Source organism: Pipistrellus hanaki (assembly GCF_964339955.1).
Source record: "Pipistrellus hanaki genome assembly, chromosome: 2".
Taxonomy (NCBI): domain Eukaryota; kingdom Metazoa; phylum Chordata; class Mammalia; order Chiroptera; family Vespertilionidae; genus Pipistrellus; species Pipistrellus hanaki.
In genome coordinates this window covers 172851576-172865252 of record NC_140504.1, presented here as the reverse complement: position 1 = coordinate 172865252, position 13677 = coordinate 172851576, and the positions used below count along the sequence as shown (strand labels likewise).

At 52.9% G+C, this 13677-nt stretch overlaps 2 protein-coding genes across 4 annotated transcripts; one reads left to right on the top strand and one right to left on the bottom strand.

Moving 5' to 3' along the window:
- The first annotated feature begins 818 nt into the window (after window positions 1-818).
- Window positions 819-6097, top strand: ELOVL1 (ELOVL fatty acid elongase 1). 2 transcript variants are annotated; one of them, XM_084874718.1, is made up of 8 exons: window positions 819-958; window positions 3593-3652; window positions 3841-4031; window positions 4505-4585; window positions 4738-4794; window positions 4889-4994; window positions 5086-5222; window positions 5396-6097. In XM_084874718.1, the coding sequence occupies exons 2-8, from the start codon at window positions 3607-3609 to the stop codon at window positions 5615-5617; spliced, it is 840 nt and encodes a 279-aa protein (XP_084730844.1). In that variant the 5' UTR covers window positions 819-958; window positions 3593-3606; the 3' UTR covers window positions 5618-6097. The 2 variants fall into 2 exon arrangements, with proteins under 2 accessions (XP_084730844.1, XP_084730845.1); XM_084874719.1 differs by lacking the exon at window positions 819-958 and adding an exon at window positions 1986-2896.
- Window positions 6098-6259: 162 nt separating this feature from the next.
- Window positions 6260-10430, bottom strand: CDC20 (cell division cycle 20). 2 transcript variants are annotated; one of them, XM_084874622.1, is made up of 11 exons: window positions 10295-10430; window positions 9954-10191; window positions 9691-9839; window positions 9496-9592; window positions 9230-9364; window positions 8942-9138; window positions 8677-8771; window positions 8303-8531; window positions 8027-8152; window positions 6851-6968; window positions 6260-6514 (listed from the first exon to the last, which is right to left on the bottom strand). In XM_084874622.1, exons 2-11 carry the CDS (start codon window positions 10132-10134, stop codon window positions 6336-6338), a joined length of 1506 nt encoding a protein of 501 aa, XP_084730748.1. In that variant the 5' UTR covers window positions 10135-10191; window positions 10295-10430; the 3' UTR covers window positions 6260-6335. The 2 variants fall into 2 exon arrangements, with proteins under 2 accessions (XP_084730748.1, XP_084730749.1); XM_084874623.1 differs by having other exon boundaries at window positions 10267-10375.
- Window positions 10431-13677: the final 3247 nt, after the last annotated feature.

Below are 13677 nucleotides of genomic sequence, written 5' to 3'. Positions count from 1 at the left end.
TTTCCTTTTGTCCCTTTCACCGCCTGGAAGGCCAGTGTGGTTAGCCAGTGACTCACTCCCTGTTCCTGCCCCAGGCCACTTGAGTGTGTGTATGTGTGTGTGCGTGTTTAAATAAAAAGCAAATCAAATACTTTATTACAGTTTAGTGCTTTCTTAAATAAATATACCAAACACAGAGAGACAGAGCACACATGTGCCTAGCATGTAGCAAGGGTCTCACCCGATGCATTCCAGACCACTCCACCTGCCACCAGGCCTGTACAGGGCAGAGAGGCTGTACCCCAGCCACTTGTATTTCCCCGCCTCCATGCACGACGTACTCTCAGCGCCTCCTAATGCTAGGGCTCATCCAGACGTGTGGGCTCGGAGGCAAGGCTTGCATGCCCAGTGGCTCCCACCTACAGAGACCTCCCTGCTGCTGTGGCTCGCCGCAGCTCAGGGCTCCCTCTCTGGGAGGGGGGCTCTTTGAGGAAGGGCTGGGCCCTGGAACTTCTCCCAGGATCCTAAGCTGGGTGGGCCTGCCCGCCCACACAGATGTGTTGGTGGATTCATCACCAGGAGGCCCAGAATAAGGCCATTCACGGGCCGAATGTCAGGAAGAAGCAGGGTTCCACTCTGGCGGCCCCAGCCAGGCCGCGCGCGCGAGCTGACAGCGGCGGGCTGAGTGATGCCGAGGGAAGGGGTGGGGAGTCGGGCTGGGCGTGCTTCCTGCCCGGGATCGGGCGGCCCGCCCCTGCTCCCGCCCTGCGGGCCGAGCCCAGTTGAGGCTGGACGGCCCCTCCTGCCTCAGCCGGAGACCCAATCAGCAGGCGCCCCCCACCCGGCCCGCCCCCTCCCCCTCTGGTGACAGAAAGTCGGCCCAGCAGATGAGGAAGTGGCAGGCAGGCTGGCCCTGGGGACTTCTCTCTGGCCCTGCTCCCTCCGAGCCCTCGGCTGCTGCCTGCCTGGTCCCCCACCGGTGAGTCTGATCCTTTCCTGGGCGGCCGCTCCCACGTGCCCGGGGTCCCCTGCGTGGTTCGCCGGGCCCAGCCCTGCCCTGCCCTGCCCTGGCTGTGGGCGAGGCTGTTCCTGGGGAGAGTGAGTGGGAGGTCCCAGCTCTCTGGGGCTGGGCCTCTCCAGCAACCTCCCTCCCGTGCGTGGACCCCATTTACTCAAACCTAGGCCTTCCTCCACCACCTCCAGGTCTTATCCCTCTTCCCTCTCGTCCCTTCCCTCCTCCCTTCCCTTCCTTTCCCTCCTCTTTTCCCCTCCCCCCTTCCTCTGCCTGTTTTCTTTTCCCTTCCATCCATCTTAAAAGGAAGGACCGAGTTCCCCTACGGGGGACACACCCAGATTCTTTCTAGCACCGGCAGAGGTCCTTTCCAGAACCTTGAGCCACTCCTGACCTCCAGGGTGCCTGCGAGTGTGGTGGTTGAGAGAGATAAGAGCTGGCAAACTCCTGGGCCGGGAAGGAACTGTGTGTTAGAGCACATGTTACCCCTCTCCTGGTAGGCCCTCCCACAGAACAGGCAACCGACGAAAATATGACTGTGAATGAATGAGTAAATGAATGAATGAATGTCATCCGTGGAAAGAGATCTGTGTGCTTGGCCAAGGACAGGTGTGTGTCAACATGTGGTACGGGTGATTTTATATTCCTTCCCTGCTAAGTGGGCTGCGTGAGCTTCTGTGTGTGGCCACATTTATCTGTGACTCACGTAGGCATGAGCCGAAGCATTTGTATTACCATAAGCACATGGTAATGCAGGACCCAGGCAGGAGGATGTGTGAGTGTTTGGGGAGTGTTTTGGGTGTGTTCACTAGTGTGGATGTATTTTTGGAGCAGGTCTGAGTATTAGAAACTATGCATGTCAGAGTCCACGGAGGCTTGTTTGGGTGGTGTGTCAGAGGAGGGCAGGTATGCCCGCAGGAGTTGTGTGGGCTCCATGGGTGCTAGCCCCTGGTGAGTTGGTCATGGGGTGGGTGAGGGGAGAGCTGTGTGAGAGGCAGGTGTGTCTGAGGCCATGTGTGTATGGAAGGACTCGGGCCTGACCGTGGTGGGGCAGTTGGGGGTTGACATGGAGCTGAGGGAGCACCTGTGGGATGTGAGCCCGGGGTGTGTGTGTGTGTGTGTGTGTGTGTGTGTGTGTGTGTGTGTGTGAGGGTGAGGGGTGCATGCGCAGCCTCAGTGGATGCATCAGAAGGTGAGTTCTTCACTTAGTACCTGCTCAGGTAGCTCTGCTTCCCCGGGCAGTTTAGGGACTGGATTGTCCCTCTGGGACTTCCTCAGAGCCCCAGGCTCCCCTGGGCCTGGCTTTTGTGTCCGGGTGAGCCCTCCTCCCTCCTCCCTCATTCCTTGAGGTCCTGAGGGGGAGAGGGCCCAGATCTTTAGACTCCTCCCTGAGGGAGGGGAAGATTCCTGAGACCTCCCCCACGTCCCCACCTCCTCACATGCCACTGGCTTCCCTGCCCCTCCCTGGGAGAGAAGGGCGATTGGACCCACTTAAAAGTAGGACAAACTGAGAGAATTTATGGCTAGTTTAGCAGATCCCGGGGTGTGGATTTTCTGCAGTTCTCTTTGCTCCAAGGTTTGGGCTGGGCCTGGAGACTCTGCAGGCTTGTGGCTCAAAACCTAGAACCTTGGACCATCTGGCTGATCTGGGGAGGGTGGGTGGACAGTGAGTCTCAGCTTTACTTGGCTTTCTCAATCCTCGTGGGTCCTGCTCCTCCAGGCACTGACCTGTGGCCTGGACCCACCCTCCACCCCATGTGCGGTGCAGCGGGGGTGGGTGGAGGGCGGGGCTGCTGCCAGATCTAGTCAGACAGGTGGAGCTGCCGGGGCAGGAGTCTCAAAGAGCCAGGCTCCCAGAGAGGAAGGGCAGGAGGAGAGCGCCGGAGAGGAGCCGAGAGGCTGGAGGTGAGAGCTCTGGAGGGCGAGAGGAGCCTGGGAATGTCTCGGCAGGGGAGAGGAGGAAGGGACAAGAGGGGTTGGGAGGAGAGTCTCGGAAGGCACCAGGACCGGAGGGACCGCCAAGGAGGGACAGGATTGGCCGGAAGGGCTGGGAAGTGAGAGTCCCGGCTGGGGAAAGGAGGGATCCTCGGGAGAGGAGAGTCCTGGGAAGGACAATCCCAGGAGAAGAGCATCCCGATACGGGCCAGGAGAGGGTGAAGGGGAGGATCCCCGGAGAGAAGCAAGACCCAGAGCTGGAGAGACGAGAGACTTTGGTGAGGAAGGGAGAGGCAGTTCATTCGGGAGATGGATTCCCTGTCAGGGAGAGCTAAGACTTTCTAGAAAGGGATCGAATTTGAGAGTTTTCTGCTGGAGGAAGCGGGGATGGGAGGTCATGAAGTAAAAATCTCCAGAGAAGAGCAGAGTGCGGGGAGGAAAGGAAGGGTGGAACAGCCCTTCCCAGGCGGGCAGGATGTGTGGGAAGCAGATGCCCCCGCCAAACTGTCTCCTCCTACCCCTAATCCCCAGCAATTCCTTCCTCTCTCTGTTATATCCTTTCGCAATGAGGTATCGGGAGTTGTCTGGTCTCTGTCCTGTCTGTGGGTCAGGGGTAAGATGGGAGAACACAACCCTGGCTGACACCCGCCCTCCATGCCTCCCCAGAGTCGTTAACGAGGATGGAGGCTCTTGTGAACGTGTACCAGACCATGATGAAGCATGGAGGTAAGAGACTGTCCACCTGCCCTACCTCCCTCCGGTCCCGAGATCTCTGGATCTAGGACTGTCACCTAATGGGAAGTCCCTACCCACCCCTTTGACCCTTGGTGACCTGACGTCATGTCTGTACATGACCTGATTGGGACCCTTTGAACCCGGTGGCACTTCCTGACTCCTTTGATCCTTATTTGCAGATCCCCGGATACAGAGCTACCCTTTGATGGGGTCCCCCTTGCTAATGACCTCCATTCTCCTGACTTATGTGTACTTCGTTCTCTCACTTGGGCCTCGAATCATGGCCAATCGGAAGCCCTTCCAACTGCGTGGTTTCATGGTTGTCTACAACTTCTCATTGGTGGCACTCTCCCTCTACATTGTTTATGAGGTGGGACCCTGGGGTGCCTAGGCTTCGATTTCTGCTGGCAGGATAAGGCCTTGGAGCCACAGCATGCATCTCCTTTCCAGAAAGGCTCAGATCCATTTTTTTCAACTAGCAAACGGGAGGGGTTGGGGGGAGGGAGGGCATTCTGGTGGTCTAATCCAGTGTTTTTCAACCTTTTTTGGGCAAAGGCACACTTGTTTCATGAAAAAAATCACGAGGCACACCACCATTAGAAAATGTTAAAAAATTTAACTCTGTGCCTATATTGACTATATATAAAGTAATTCTCTTGAATAGGAATCAAATAAACACAAAGAAAGTATTTTATAATTACTTTATTATGAAATATTAAGTAAACAAAATAGTGAAAAATTATAAAATTCTTGTCTTGTCTGCACCTACGGCACACCAGGCAACATAGTGTGCCGCGGAACAGCGGTTGAAAAACGCTGGTCTAATCCACATCCCATTTCTAGTTCCTGATGTCTGGCTGGCTGAGCAGCTACACCTGGCGCTGCGACCCTGTGGACTTTTCCAACAACCCAGAGGCTCTGAGGGTAAGTAGGAGTGAGATGGGGGTGGGGGTTCCTGCGTCGTAAACAAGCTGGGGATAGGAGCAATTTGGGCGTGACCTGTGCTCCTGGGCCAGCTTACGGAGGCTCTAGTCGTCCTAAGGGCGGGGTCCTAAGGCTGCCCTGACTTCTTGCAGATGGTTCGAGTGGCCTGGCTCTTCCTCTTCTCCAAGTTCATTGAGCTCATGGACACGGTGAGAGTATATGAACTGGGAGAACTTGGGGTGGGGGAGGGGAGAAAGGAGTGAGAGGCCCTGACTCTGAAACTCCTTTCCCTACTATTCTTAGGTGATCTTTATTCTCCGGAAAAAAGATGGACAGGTGACCTTCCTACATGTCTTCCACCACTCAGTGCTTCCGTGGAGCTGGTGGTGGGGAGTGAAAATTGCCCCAGGTGAGTGGTGAAGGCCGTTGGGGGGAAAAAGGGGCAGGCACTGGGGATTAGAGGCTCGACTCTCCTGACTCTGTTCATTGTCCACTCACAGGAGGAATGGGCTCTTTCCATGCCATGGTAAACTCCTCTGTGCATGTCGTCATGTACCTGTACTATGGATTGTCTGCCCTTGGCCCTGTTGCTCAGCCCTACCTTTGGTGGAAAAAGCACATGACAGCCATCCAGCTGGTGAGGGGCCTGGACCTGGCCTATAACCATCCCAATACTCTAGTCTGGATCCTTCCTTTATCCAACCTCTCACCTTTGACATTATCCTCCCACTCAATGTTCAGTCTTTCTCTATACCCTTTCCCTCCAGCCCTCTCAGTATAACCTCTGACCCTTGCCTTTCTCTATCCTAGATCCAGTTTGTCCTGGTCTCGCTGCACATCTCCCAGTACTATTTCATGCCCAGCTGTAACTACCAGTACCCAGTCATCATCCACCTCATCTGGATGTACGGCACCATCTTCTTCGTGCTCTTCTCCAACTTCTGGTATCATTCTTACACCAAAGGCAAACGGCTGCCCCGTGTGGTTCAGCAAAACGGAGCTCCAGGTACTGCCAAAGTCAAGGCCAACTGAGAAACATGCTCTTGCTAGGCGCCCACCTAAGTGCCTCAGGACTGCACCTTGGGCAGCATCCGTCATTGTCCTCCCCAACCACACCTGTGACCAGGGCTTATGTGGTCAGGACTGAGCAGGGGACGAGCCTTCCCCTCCCCACAGCTGGTACACAGGGACCACAGCTTCCGTTCCTCACCCACTTGTCCCAGCCAGCCCCAGGGACATGGCCTCATTGCCCTCTGCCACTCGAGCTGGGGGCTGAAAGGGCTGGACGCTTACTCCCCACTCCCTGCCTTAAACTTGGGAGAGGAGCACTCAGGACTGGCCCCCACCAGGGTCTCGTGGCCTTTTTCCTCACACTGAAGAGGTCAGCAATAATCTGTCACTACGGACCCAGGCTCCCTCCTTTCCACCAGAGGTCAGAGTGGGTGGGAGGCCTGGGAATACAGCCTGTGGAGGCTGCTCACTCGTGTCTTCATTAAAAGTGACAGGAAACTACTGAGGCTGTGTGTGTGCGTGTGTGTAAATGAGGAGGAAGGGTACAAAGCCTGCTGGCCCTGTCTACGAACAGGACAGATGGTCAGGGCTCCCACAGGACAGACATTTCTAGCTCTCCAACAGGGGAGGAGCCTCTTGAAAAAGCCACTGAGATAGAGGTCATGCAAGAAGAGAGACATAACTTTATTAGAAAAATAAAAAAAGCAAACATAAAAACTGAAGTGATGAGAGTTGGTCCTCAACGGATGCCTTGATGGATGAGGCTGCTTTTGGGTGCATTAGCCTTTTCCCGCTCCCGTCGCCTCGCAGGGTCCAACTCAAAGCAGCGCCACATGCGTAGGGTCTCGTCTGCTGCTGCTGAGGCCACGGTGGCCCCATCGGGACTCATGGCCAAACTCAGGACCCGGGCTGTGTGACCTGGGCATGAGAAAGGAAAAAGTCAGAGCAGACATACAACTCCAATTTTAGGGGCAACCTACCTTTTTTTGGTTTCTTTTTTTGTAACAGCTTTGAATGATTTATTCTTTTAACGTGTACAATTCATTAGTTTTTAGTATAGTCATAGAGTTGTGTAATCATCACAACTACAATTTCAGACCATTTTCTCACTCCATAAAGAAAGTCACACATTATTACCCTTCCCTCCAGCCCCTGGTAACCATTAGTCTGTTTTATCTCTCTTCTGGATAGTCCATATAAATAATCAAACAATATGTGGTCTTTTGTGTTTGGCTTCTGTCATTTAGCACATACCTTTGAGCTCAGCCACCTTGACCATGGTTGGGTACTTCCAAATAACCAGCTGGTTCTGGGCAAAGCCATGACCTGAGATAAGTTCCTTGTAGTGAGAAGACCAGAGGATAGAGCACACCTGTGGGGAGAGGATGTTGTAGCTTCAACATAGTGTTAGGAACACTGCCAGGTCACTCAGACTAGAGTGACCATGATCCTAACAAAAGCCTTTTGAGAATTATAACCGTTATCCATTTACAGATGAGGAAAAGTGCAGAAGGAAGTTCAGCAAGTTGCCTAAGATCACAAGCAAGTTAAAGTAGTAGGTGACAGAGCCAGAATTTGAACTTTGGCTCAAAAGCCCAAATCTAGAATGAAGGTGGGCAGAGTGGGTGTTGAATGGAAGGAGAAGCTGGAGTCATCCAGGAGACTCACCAGCAAGGTCATCAAATTCTAATGGATTTGGGATATATGCTGTAGGTCAGGGGTCCTCAAACTTTTTAAAGTGGGGGCCAGATCACGGTCCCTCAGAGAGCTGGAGGGCCGGACTATATGAACTACTAATTCCTACTGTAACACCTCGGCAGCACTCACTGCCCAAAAAACCTGGCGGGCCGGATCAGACTCCTCTGTGGGCCGCATGTGGCCCGCGGGCCGTAGTTTGAAGACCCCTGCTGTAGGTGATGGGGAACCACTGCAGGATTTAAGGAGGACAGTAACAGACCACCCAGACCCCAGCAGAGAGGACAGACTAGAGGAGCTAAGAATACTGAGACCAGTGTACTTGAGGAGAGAAAACATTTGTGAATGACATTTTGGGGTAAAACTATCTTGTTGATTAGGTGAGGAGGATGAAATATTCTAGGGTGGTTTTTTTTTTTGTTGTTGTTGTTTTCAGATTTCTAAGTAGGTTTTGTCCTCTCAAAGAATATAAGCGGAGGAGGAGGAGGGACACATTTTAGGGAGGCAAGGAGAAGTACAAGTTTAATTAGGAGCCTATTAGGCTGGGGCCACCTATAGGACATGGGGTAGGAGATGGGCCACAGAGAGTTGGAAATATGGTTCTGGAGCTCCTGAGTGAGAGCTTAGAAGATTGGAAATCATCATGGTACAGACTTAGGAAACATGGCTGCCCAGGAAGAAATAAAGAGTAAGAATGTATCTAGGAGTGAGAGACTAGAACAGGTAAAAGACTACCTGGGAGTGGGCATCCACAGCATTCAGACAGGCCCCAGAGCAGACGTTCCAGATGCGAATGTGCCGATCACTGGTGCCTCCTCCAGTTGCCAGTATATTGGACTGCCAGGGACACCAAGCTACAGCCTAGATGGGACAAAAGTGGAATCAGCAGGTAACCCAAGGAGTTATAGAGGGTCCTAGACTAACCAGTCCAATCCCAGCATCCCATCTCCCCATAATATTCCCCAGGTTCTGGGTGAGAGTCCGTAGAGGCCCCAGCCGAGCCCCTCTTACCTTGACAGCCCCCTGATGCTGGGTGAATGTCTGCAGGGGAACCCAGCCCGCCTCTAGGGCAGCGCTAGGCCACACGTTGACCAAGTTATCATTGCCACCACTGGCCAAATGTCGTCCATCTGGGGACCAGCGCAGCCCACACACTTCCTGGCTGTGACCACTCAGTGTGGCCACATGGTGTTCTGCTACCCGAACATCATGGTGATGGATGTGACCAGAGCGTGAGCCACTGCAAGAAGGAAGATGGGAATCAGGTCCTGTGGCAGTGCCAAATGCCACCAGTAAGGCAGAGCTGCTTCACTTCAGGGGTGTACAGTTGGGGGAGGACAAAAACCATAGCCTGATTTTGCAACAGATTAACAAAAACCACTGACCTGGACAGTATATAGCTATTCCAACACAGGGAGCCCACTCGGGCAGAATGACTGGTCATGTTCCGAAGCCGCTTCTGCTGCTGCACATCCCATAGCTAGAGAAAGAGAGAGAGAAAGAGAGAGAGAGAGAGAGAGAGAGAGAGAGAATGAGAATGAGAATGAGAATGAATCACAACAATCAGAGGCTGGGCCTTGGCATAACCTCCTCCTGGGCAAGCTCCCGGGGCCTGGGGAACAACAGCTGCAGCCCAGGGACAAGTCTCACCTGCACCTCCGCACTGCTGGTGCCCACAGCCAGGTAGTTGCCCTCTTTGATCCAGGACACAGAAGACACATATTCTCCAGGCTGCTCCATCTGCAGCAGCTGCAGGATGTCGCCAGTGCCAGCGCTCCACAAGTACACACTGTTGTCCAATGCCACAGCCAGTATATTCCCCGAGCTCCAATCCACCAGGTTGAGGTCTGCCAGAGGGACAAAGAGAACATATGCTTGTTTGCCTGGCCCCCAGGCACTCTCTCCCCACCCACCCGGCCAGGAACAGGCTGCACTTACAGTAGTCATTACGGATTTCAGGGGCATCCAGGATCCGGTCCGGCAGGGAAGGGATGTAACGGCAGGTCCTCTTGCTGGAGCCAGGCGTGGCCGTGGCCTTCTGGCTGTAGAGGACTTTCAGTCTGTTCTCGTAACCTGTCCCGGAGGAGGGAGATTAGACACTGCGAGACCCGAGACCTCCCCCTGGCCCTAACCTGGAAGGCCAGGTAGCATTCCCCTCCTCCCCTCAGTCTTGGGTGGGTAAACCCATGAACTTCAGGACTTACCCTCTGGAACTTTTTGTGGTTTCCCACTGAGCCGAAGGATCTTGGCTTCCTCCACGTCAAAACCGTTCAGGTTCAAAGCCCAGGCTTTCTGATGTTCCTGGCACAGAAGGGTGATGGGGAGTGAGTGAGGCAGGATGACATTACGCAAAGCACACAGACGGGTCCCTTGGCCTCAAGCCCCTCTGGGGCACCTACCTTCTTGGTGGGCGTCTGGCTATTTTCGGAATGGTTCTCCTTACTCAGGAGGAAGCTGGCCACCTCCATCTGGGTAGCACTGCGTTGGGGGATATAGCGGTCCCCGCCAGGTTTGCTGGGAGTGGTCTGAATCTTGGAGCTGGATTTGCCTAGGGTGGGGAGAGGGAAGCAGACAGTCCGACGAGGCCCCCGAAGGAGGAGAGACATGCAGGATGCTGTCCGCAAGGCGTTCTCCCGCCCCGCGTCCCGCCGCACCCACTGACCCGGAGTTCGGCCCGGGGTCCGGCCGGCGGTGTGGGACCGATTGGCCGCCCTCATGGGTGACGGGGCGGGCCCCGCCGCCTCCTTAGCTTTGCGCTGCCAGCGCGCGGGGGGCGCATTGGGGATGGGTGTGTCCAGCTGCAGCAGGGCATGCAGGTCGCTGTCGAACACGAACTGCGCCATCGGGGCGAAGCGTCCGGAGGGGAGCGGACCCCTGAGGGGAAAGGTGCCCGCCGAGCCCTGGAGGAAGACAAGCGACCGGAGCTCGCAAAGGCCGGGGCCGCACAGCGGGGGCCGCCTCGGCCGCGGGCCTACCTCTCCGCAGAGCCCGGCCGCCGCTCACCGTCAGCTCCGGGCAGGTCGCGATCCCCGGACCGACTTTCGTAGGAGCGCAGGCCTAAGCGTCTTAAACTCTCCGCTCCCGGCATTCATTGGTTTCTTTGAAGCCCAACGGTCGTAACCGTCACTTCTTCCCATTGGCCTCCACGGCGCTGGGGGCGGGTCTTCCGGGGCAAGTCACAGATCTCACGAGAGTTCAGCCGGGAAACGCGATTAAGTGACTGAAAGCGGGAGGGAAGGGGGCGGGGAGCGTCGGGGGGGCGGGGCTTGCGCTGCCAGTTCGCTCCCATTCATTCCTCAGGTTCCCCTCACCCGCCCTTCAGAGTTAAACCCTCCCTGTGGTGTTTACCGTATTTATGATACCCAAGTACTTAACTCTGTGGAGCGGCTTAAAGCCCTGGATCCCTTTAGAGAAAGGGAGGGAAGAGGGTGTAGGGGAAGGGAGGGATGGGGTGTGAAAGGGCTGAGAGGCCTAACAGAAGGGAGGCCAGAGTTAGCTAGGGTTCATCCGCTGTTTGCTTGGTGGAAGTAGAAATGTTGTAAGGCAGACATGAGCAGAGCAAGCACGTTGGGCCAGGTACTGGAGGTCATCAGGGTGTAAAGCCCCAGGTGCCTAACGATAGACAATCAATTGTAGGGTTGGAAGTCATCCCCTCCTGGGTGACCGTTCCTCCCCTAGCCTATGGATGGCCATGCAGTTTGGAACCCCTGACCTTTCCTCCCTAGAGATAGCATCTAGGCCTCAGTTGTATTTCAACCCCAGGCCCAGAAAAGCAACAAAACCAGATAAGCAATGCCAAGGCTGACCTCAGAGCTGGCTGCATTGAGTAATGACCCTCTGCCCTGGTGCCAGCAGGTTAGTGGAGACCACAACTCAAAGGACATACCTGTAAAACTGCTGAATATTCTGTTGAAATCTTCCCCCGGGACATCTACACTCCCCTCCATTAAAACCCTCAGGATGGAGGACCCTCCTAGGAGAACACTCACGTTTCTCCTTTCTCCTTCCCCTTCCCTGCCACCTCCCTGCCCCTGGCACCTTGCCATTAGCTTCCTCACTCCCAAACTCCCAGGGCCCTTCCTTTACATCTATAACTTGTTTCTTAAGCTCATTTCTTCTAGGAATTACTTTTCTACTTCCGTAATTTATCCAATAAATGTTCTCTTACAGTTTGGGCCTGGACTTAATGCTTTCCTAGCCAGAACCCAAGTACCGAGGTTGCTGAACCCATATTTGATCTGACCCCTCTGGTCATACACCTGGTGCTGTTCCTGCGGCCCGCAACAGGAACACTGCTAGGAAAGAAGTAGTACGTGTGTTTGTTTTTGAAATAGTTTAGTTTGCTATTTTACAATCAGGGGAAATAAGCTGAAGGGGGTGAATTCCTTATAGTCAAGAAAAACAGCCGAAACCGGTTTGGCTCAGTGGATAGAGCGGTGGTCTGCGGACTGAAAGGTCCCAGGTTCGATTCTGGTCAAGGGCATGTACATTGGTTGCGGGCACATCCCCGGTAGCGGGTGTGCAAGAGGCAGCTGGTGGATGTTTCTCTCTCACCGACGTTTCTAGCTCTCTATCCCTCTCCCTTCCTCTCTGTAAAAAGTCAATAAAATATATTTTAAAAAAAGAAACGAAAAGAAAAAGAAAAACAACCAGGATTCAGACCTTCCTCTCTGGAAGGTAAGGTTGGAGTTGCCCTGAGGGAGACATTGTGACAGGGAAGGGATGTGTCAGAGTTCACACAAATTGGTGGAAATCCAGGTTCAAAACCCATTTAATCCAGTGCTCTAATTATGACTTGAATGAATTGTGTGAATGTGCTTAGAGGTGAAACAGCAATAATACAAACAATAATAGGTACCATTCATTGACCATCTGCTAACTATTGTGTTTAAAGGGCTTGCATACATTATTGAGTTTAATCCTTATTCCTATAAGACATCAGCTTGCCCCTTTTATAGAAAAAGAAACTGGGTCTGAAAAAGGCTAGAAACTTGCCCAAAGGCACACAGCCAATAATAATAAGTAATGGAGTGCCCTGGCCAGTGTTTCTCAGTGGTTAGAGCATCTGCCTTAGCACTGAAGGGTCTCGGTCAAGGGCACACCTGGGTTGCAGGTTCAAGTTGGATCCTGGCCATGGATGGTTGGAGTGCTTGTGGAAGGCATCCAACCAATGTGTCTCTCTCATGTGGATGTTTCTCTCTCTTACCTTCACTCCCTCCCTTCCACTCACTCTAAAAATCAATGGGGGAAAAAAAATCCTGTGGTGAGAATTAACACAACAGACAAACAAAAATAAGTAGTAGAGTGAACTTTGATGATGACAGAGAAAAATCTGGTGCTCTTAGCCCAAATTTAATACTGTTATCTTTGATTTTTAAGTGTTTATGTTCTCTAGTTCTAATTACCTTGGAAAACAAGGAGTTGGATGTCCTGGGGTTTTAAATGAGGAGTCCCATTTACATAGGAAATGTAGTCTAGAATCAGGTTGGTCAGGGCCTTAAATGTTAAACTGAGTTTGGACTTGTTTTATCAGTGAGAGTTTTCTGTGTAGGGAAGGGCCAAACAAAACATATCTGAGGGTGGGACATGGCTAGCAGTTTGCAGCTTCTGGAGTAGGGTTAACTGCAAAGAATAAGGATAGGGTAAATAAGGGTACAACCTCAAGGAATTCATCCATTTCAAAATAAAGGAATGAAAGAAGCCACATTACACTGACATGGACCTTGAAATGGGAAGAATTCTAATATGATGCAAAATAGTTAAGCAGAATGATGACCGAAGAGGTCAGATATAGCTCTTGAGAAACAAATTATTGGTGACCGTGGAGAGAGTGGGACCAGGAGAGTGGATGCTCAGGTTCCAATTGGAAAGGTTGCAGAAAGAAGGGTGGGGAGAATATGAAGGCAGCAAGCACGGCCTACTTGTGTGAGAAATCTGGGAGTGAAAAAGGGGCAGTGCAATGGGAGTTTGAGGGAATAATAGCACCAAGAGTCACATGTCCTTTTTTGTTGTTGTTAATCCTCACCCAAAGATATTTTCCCATTGATTTTTAGAAAGAATGGAAGAGAGGGGAGGGAAACAGAGAAAGAAACATAGATATGAGAGACACACATCGATTGGTTGCCTCGCACACATGCCCCAATAGGGCCGAGGTTCAAGCCTGCAATAGAAGTACATGCCTTGACCTGAATTGAACCCAAGACCCTTCAGTGCGCAGGCTGATGCATTATTCACTGAGCCAAACTGACTAGGGCGAGGCCTATGTCTTTTTGAAGGTGAAGGCAAGGGTCAGGGGAGGTGAAAGGGGCAAGGCAAGAGCCAGCTGACAGAACAAGGAAACTGGGATAGAAAACACAGGGAGCTTTTCCAGTCTAGGAGAGAAGTAT

Coding starts and splice junctions, on each gene's coding strand:
- ELOVL1 (XM_084874718.1), top strand. CDS start 3,607: ATGGAGGCTCTTGTGAACGTGTACCAGACCATGATGAAGCATGGAG. Junction 4,032..4,504: donor CCCTCTACATTGTTTATGAG/GTGGGACCCTGG, acceptor TCCCATTTCTAG/TTCCTGATGTCTGGCTGGCT. Junction 4,795..4,888: donor TCATTGAGCTCATGGACACG/GTGAGAGTATAT, acceptor TACTATTCTTAG/GTGATCTTTATTCTCCGGAA.
- CDC20 (XM_084874622.1), bottom strand. CDS start 10,134: ATGGCGCAGTTCGTGTTCGACAGCGACCTGCATGCCCTGCTGCAGCTG. Junction 8,772..8,941: donor CCAGCAGTGCGGAGGTGCAG/GTGAGACTTGTC, acceptor CTCTTTCTCTAG/CTATGGGATGTGCAGCAGCA. Junction 8,532..8,676: donor AATAGCTATATACTGTCCAG/GTCAGTGGTTTT, acceptor TCCTTCTTGCAG/TGGCTCACGCTCTGGTCACA.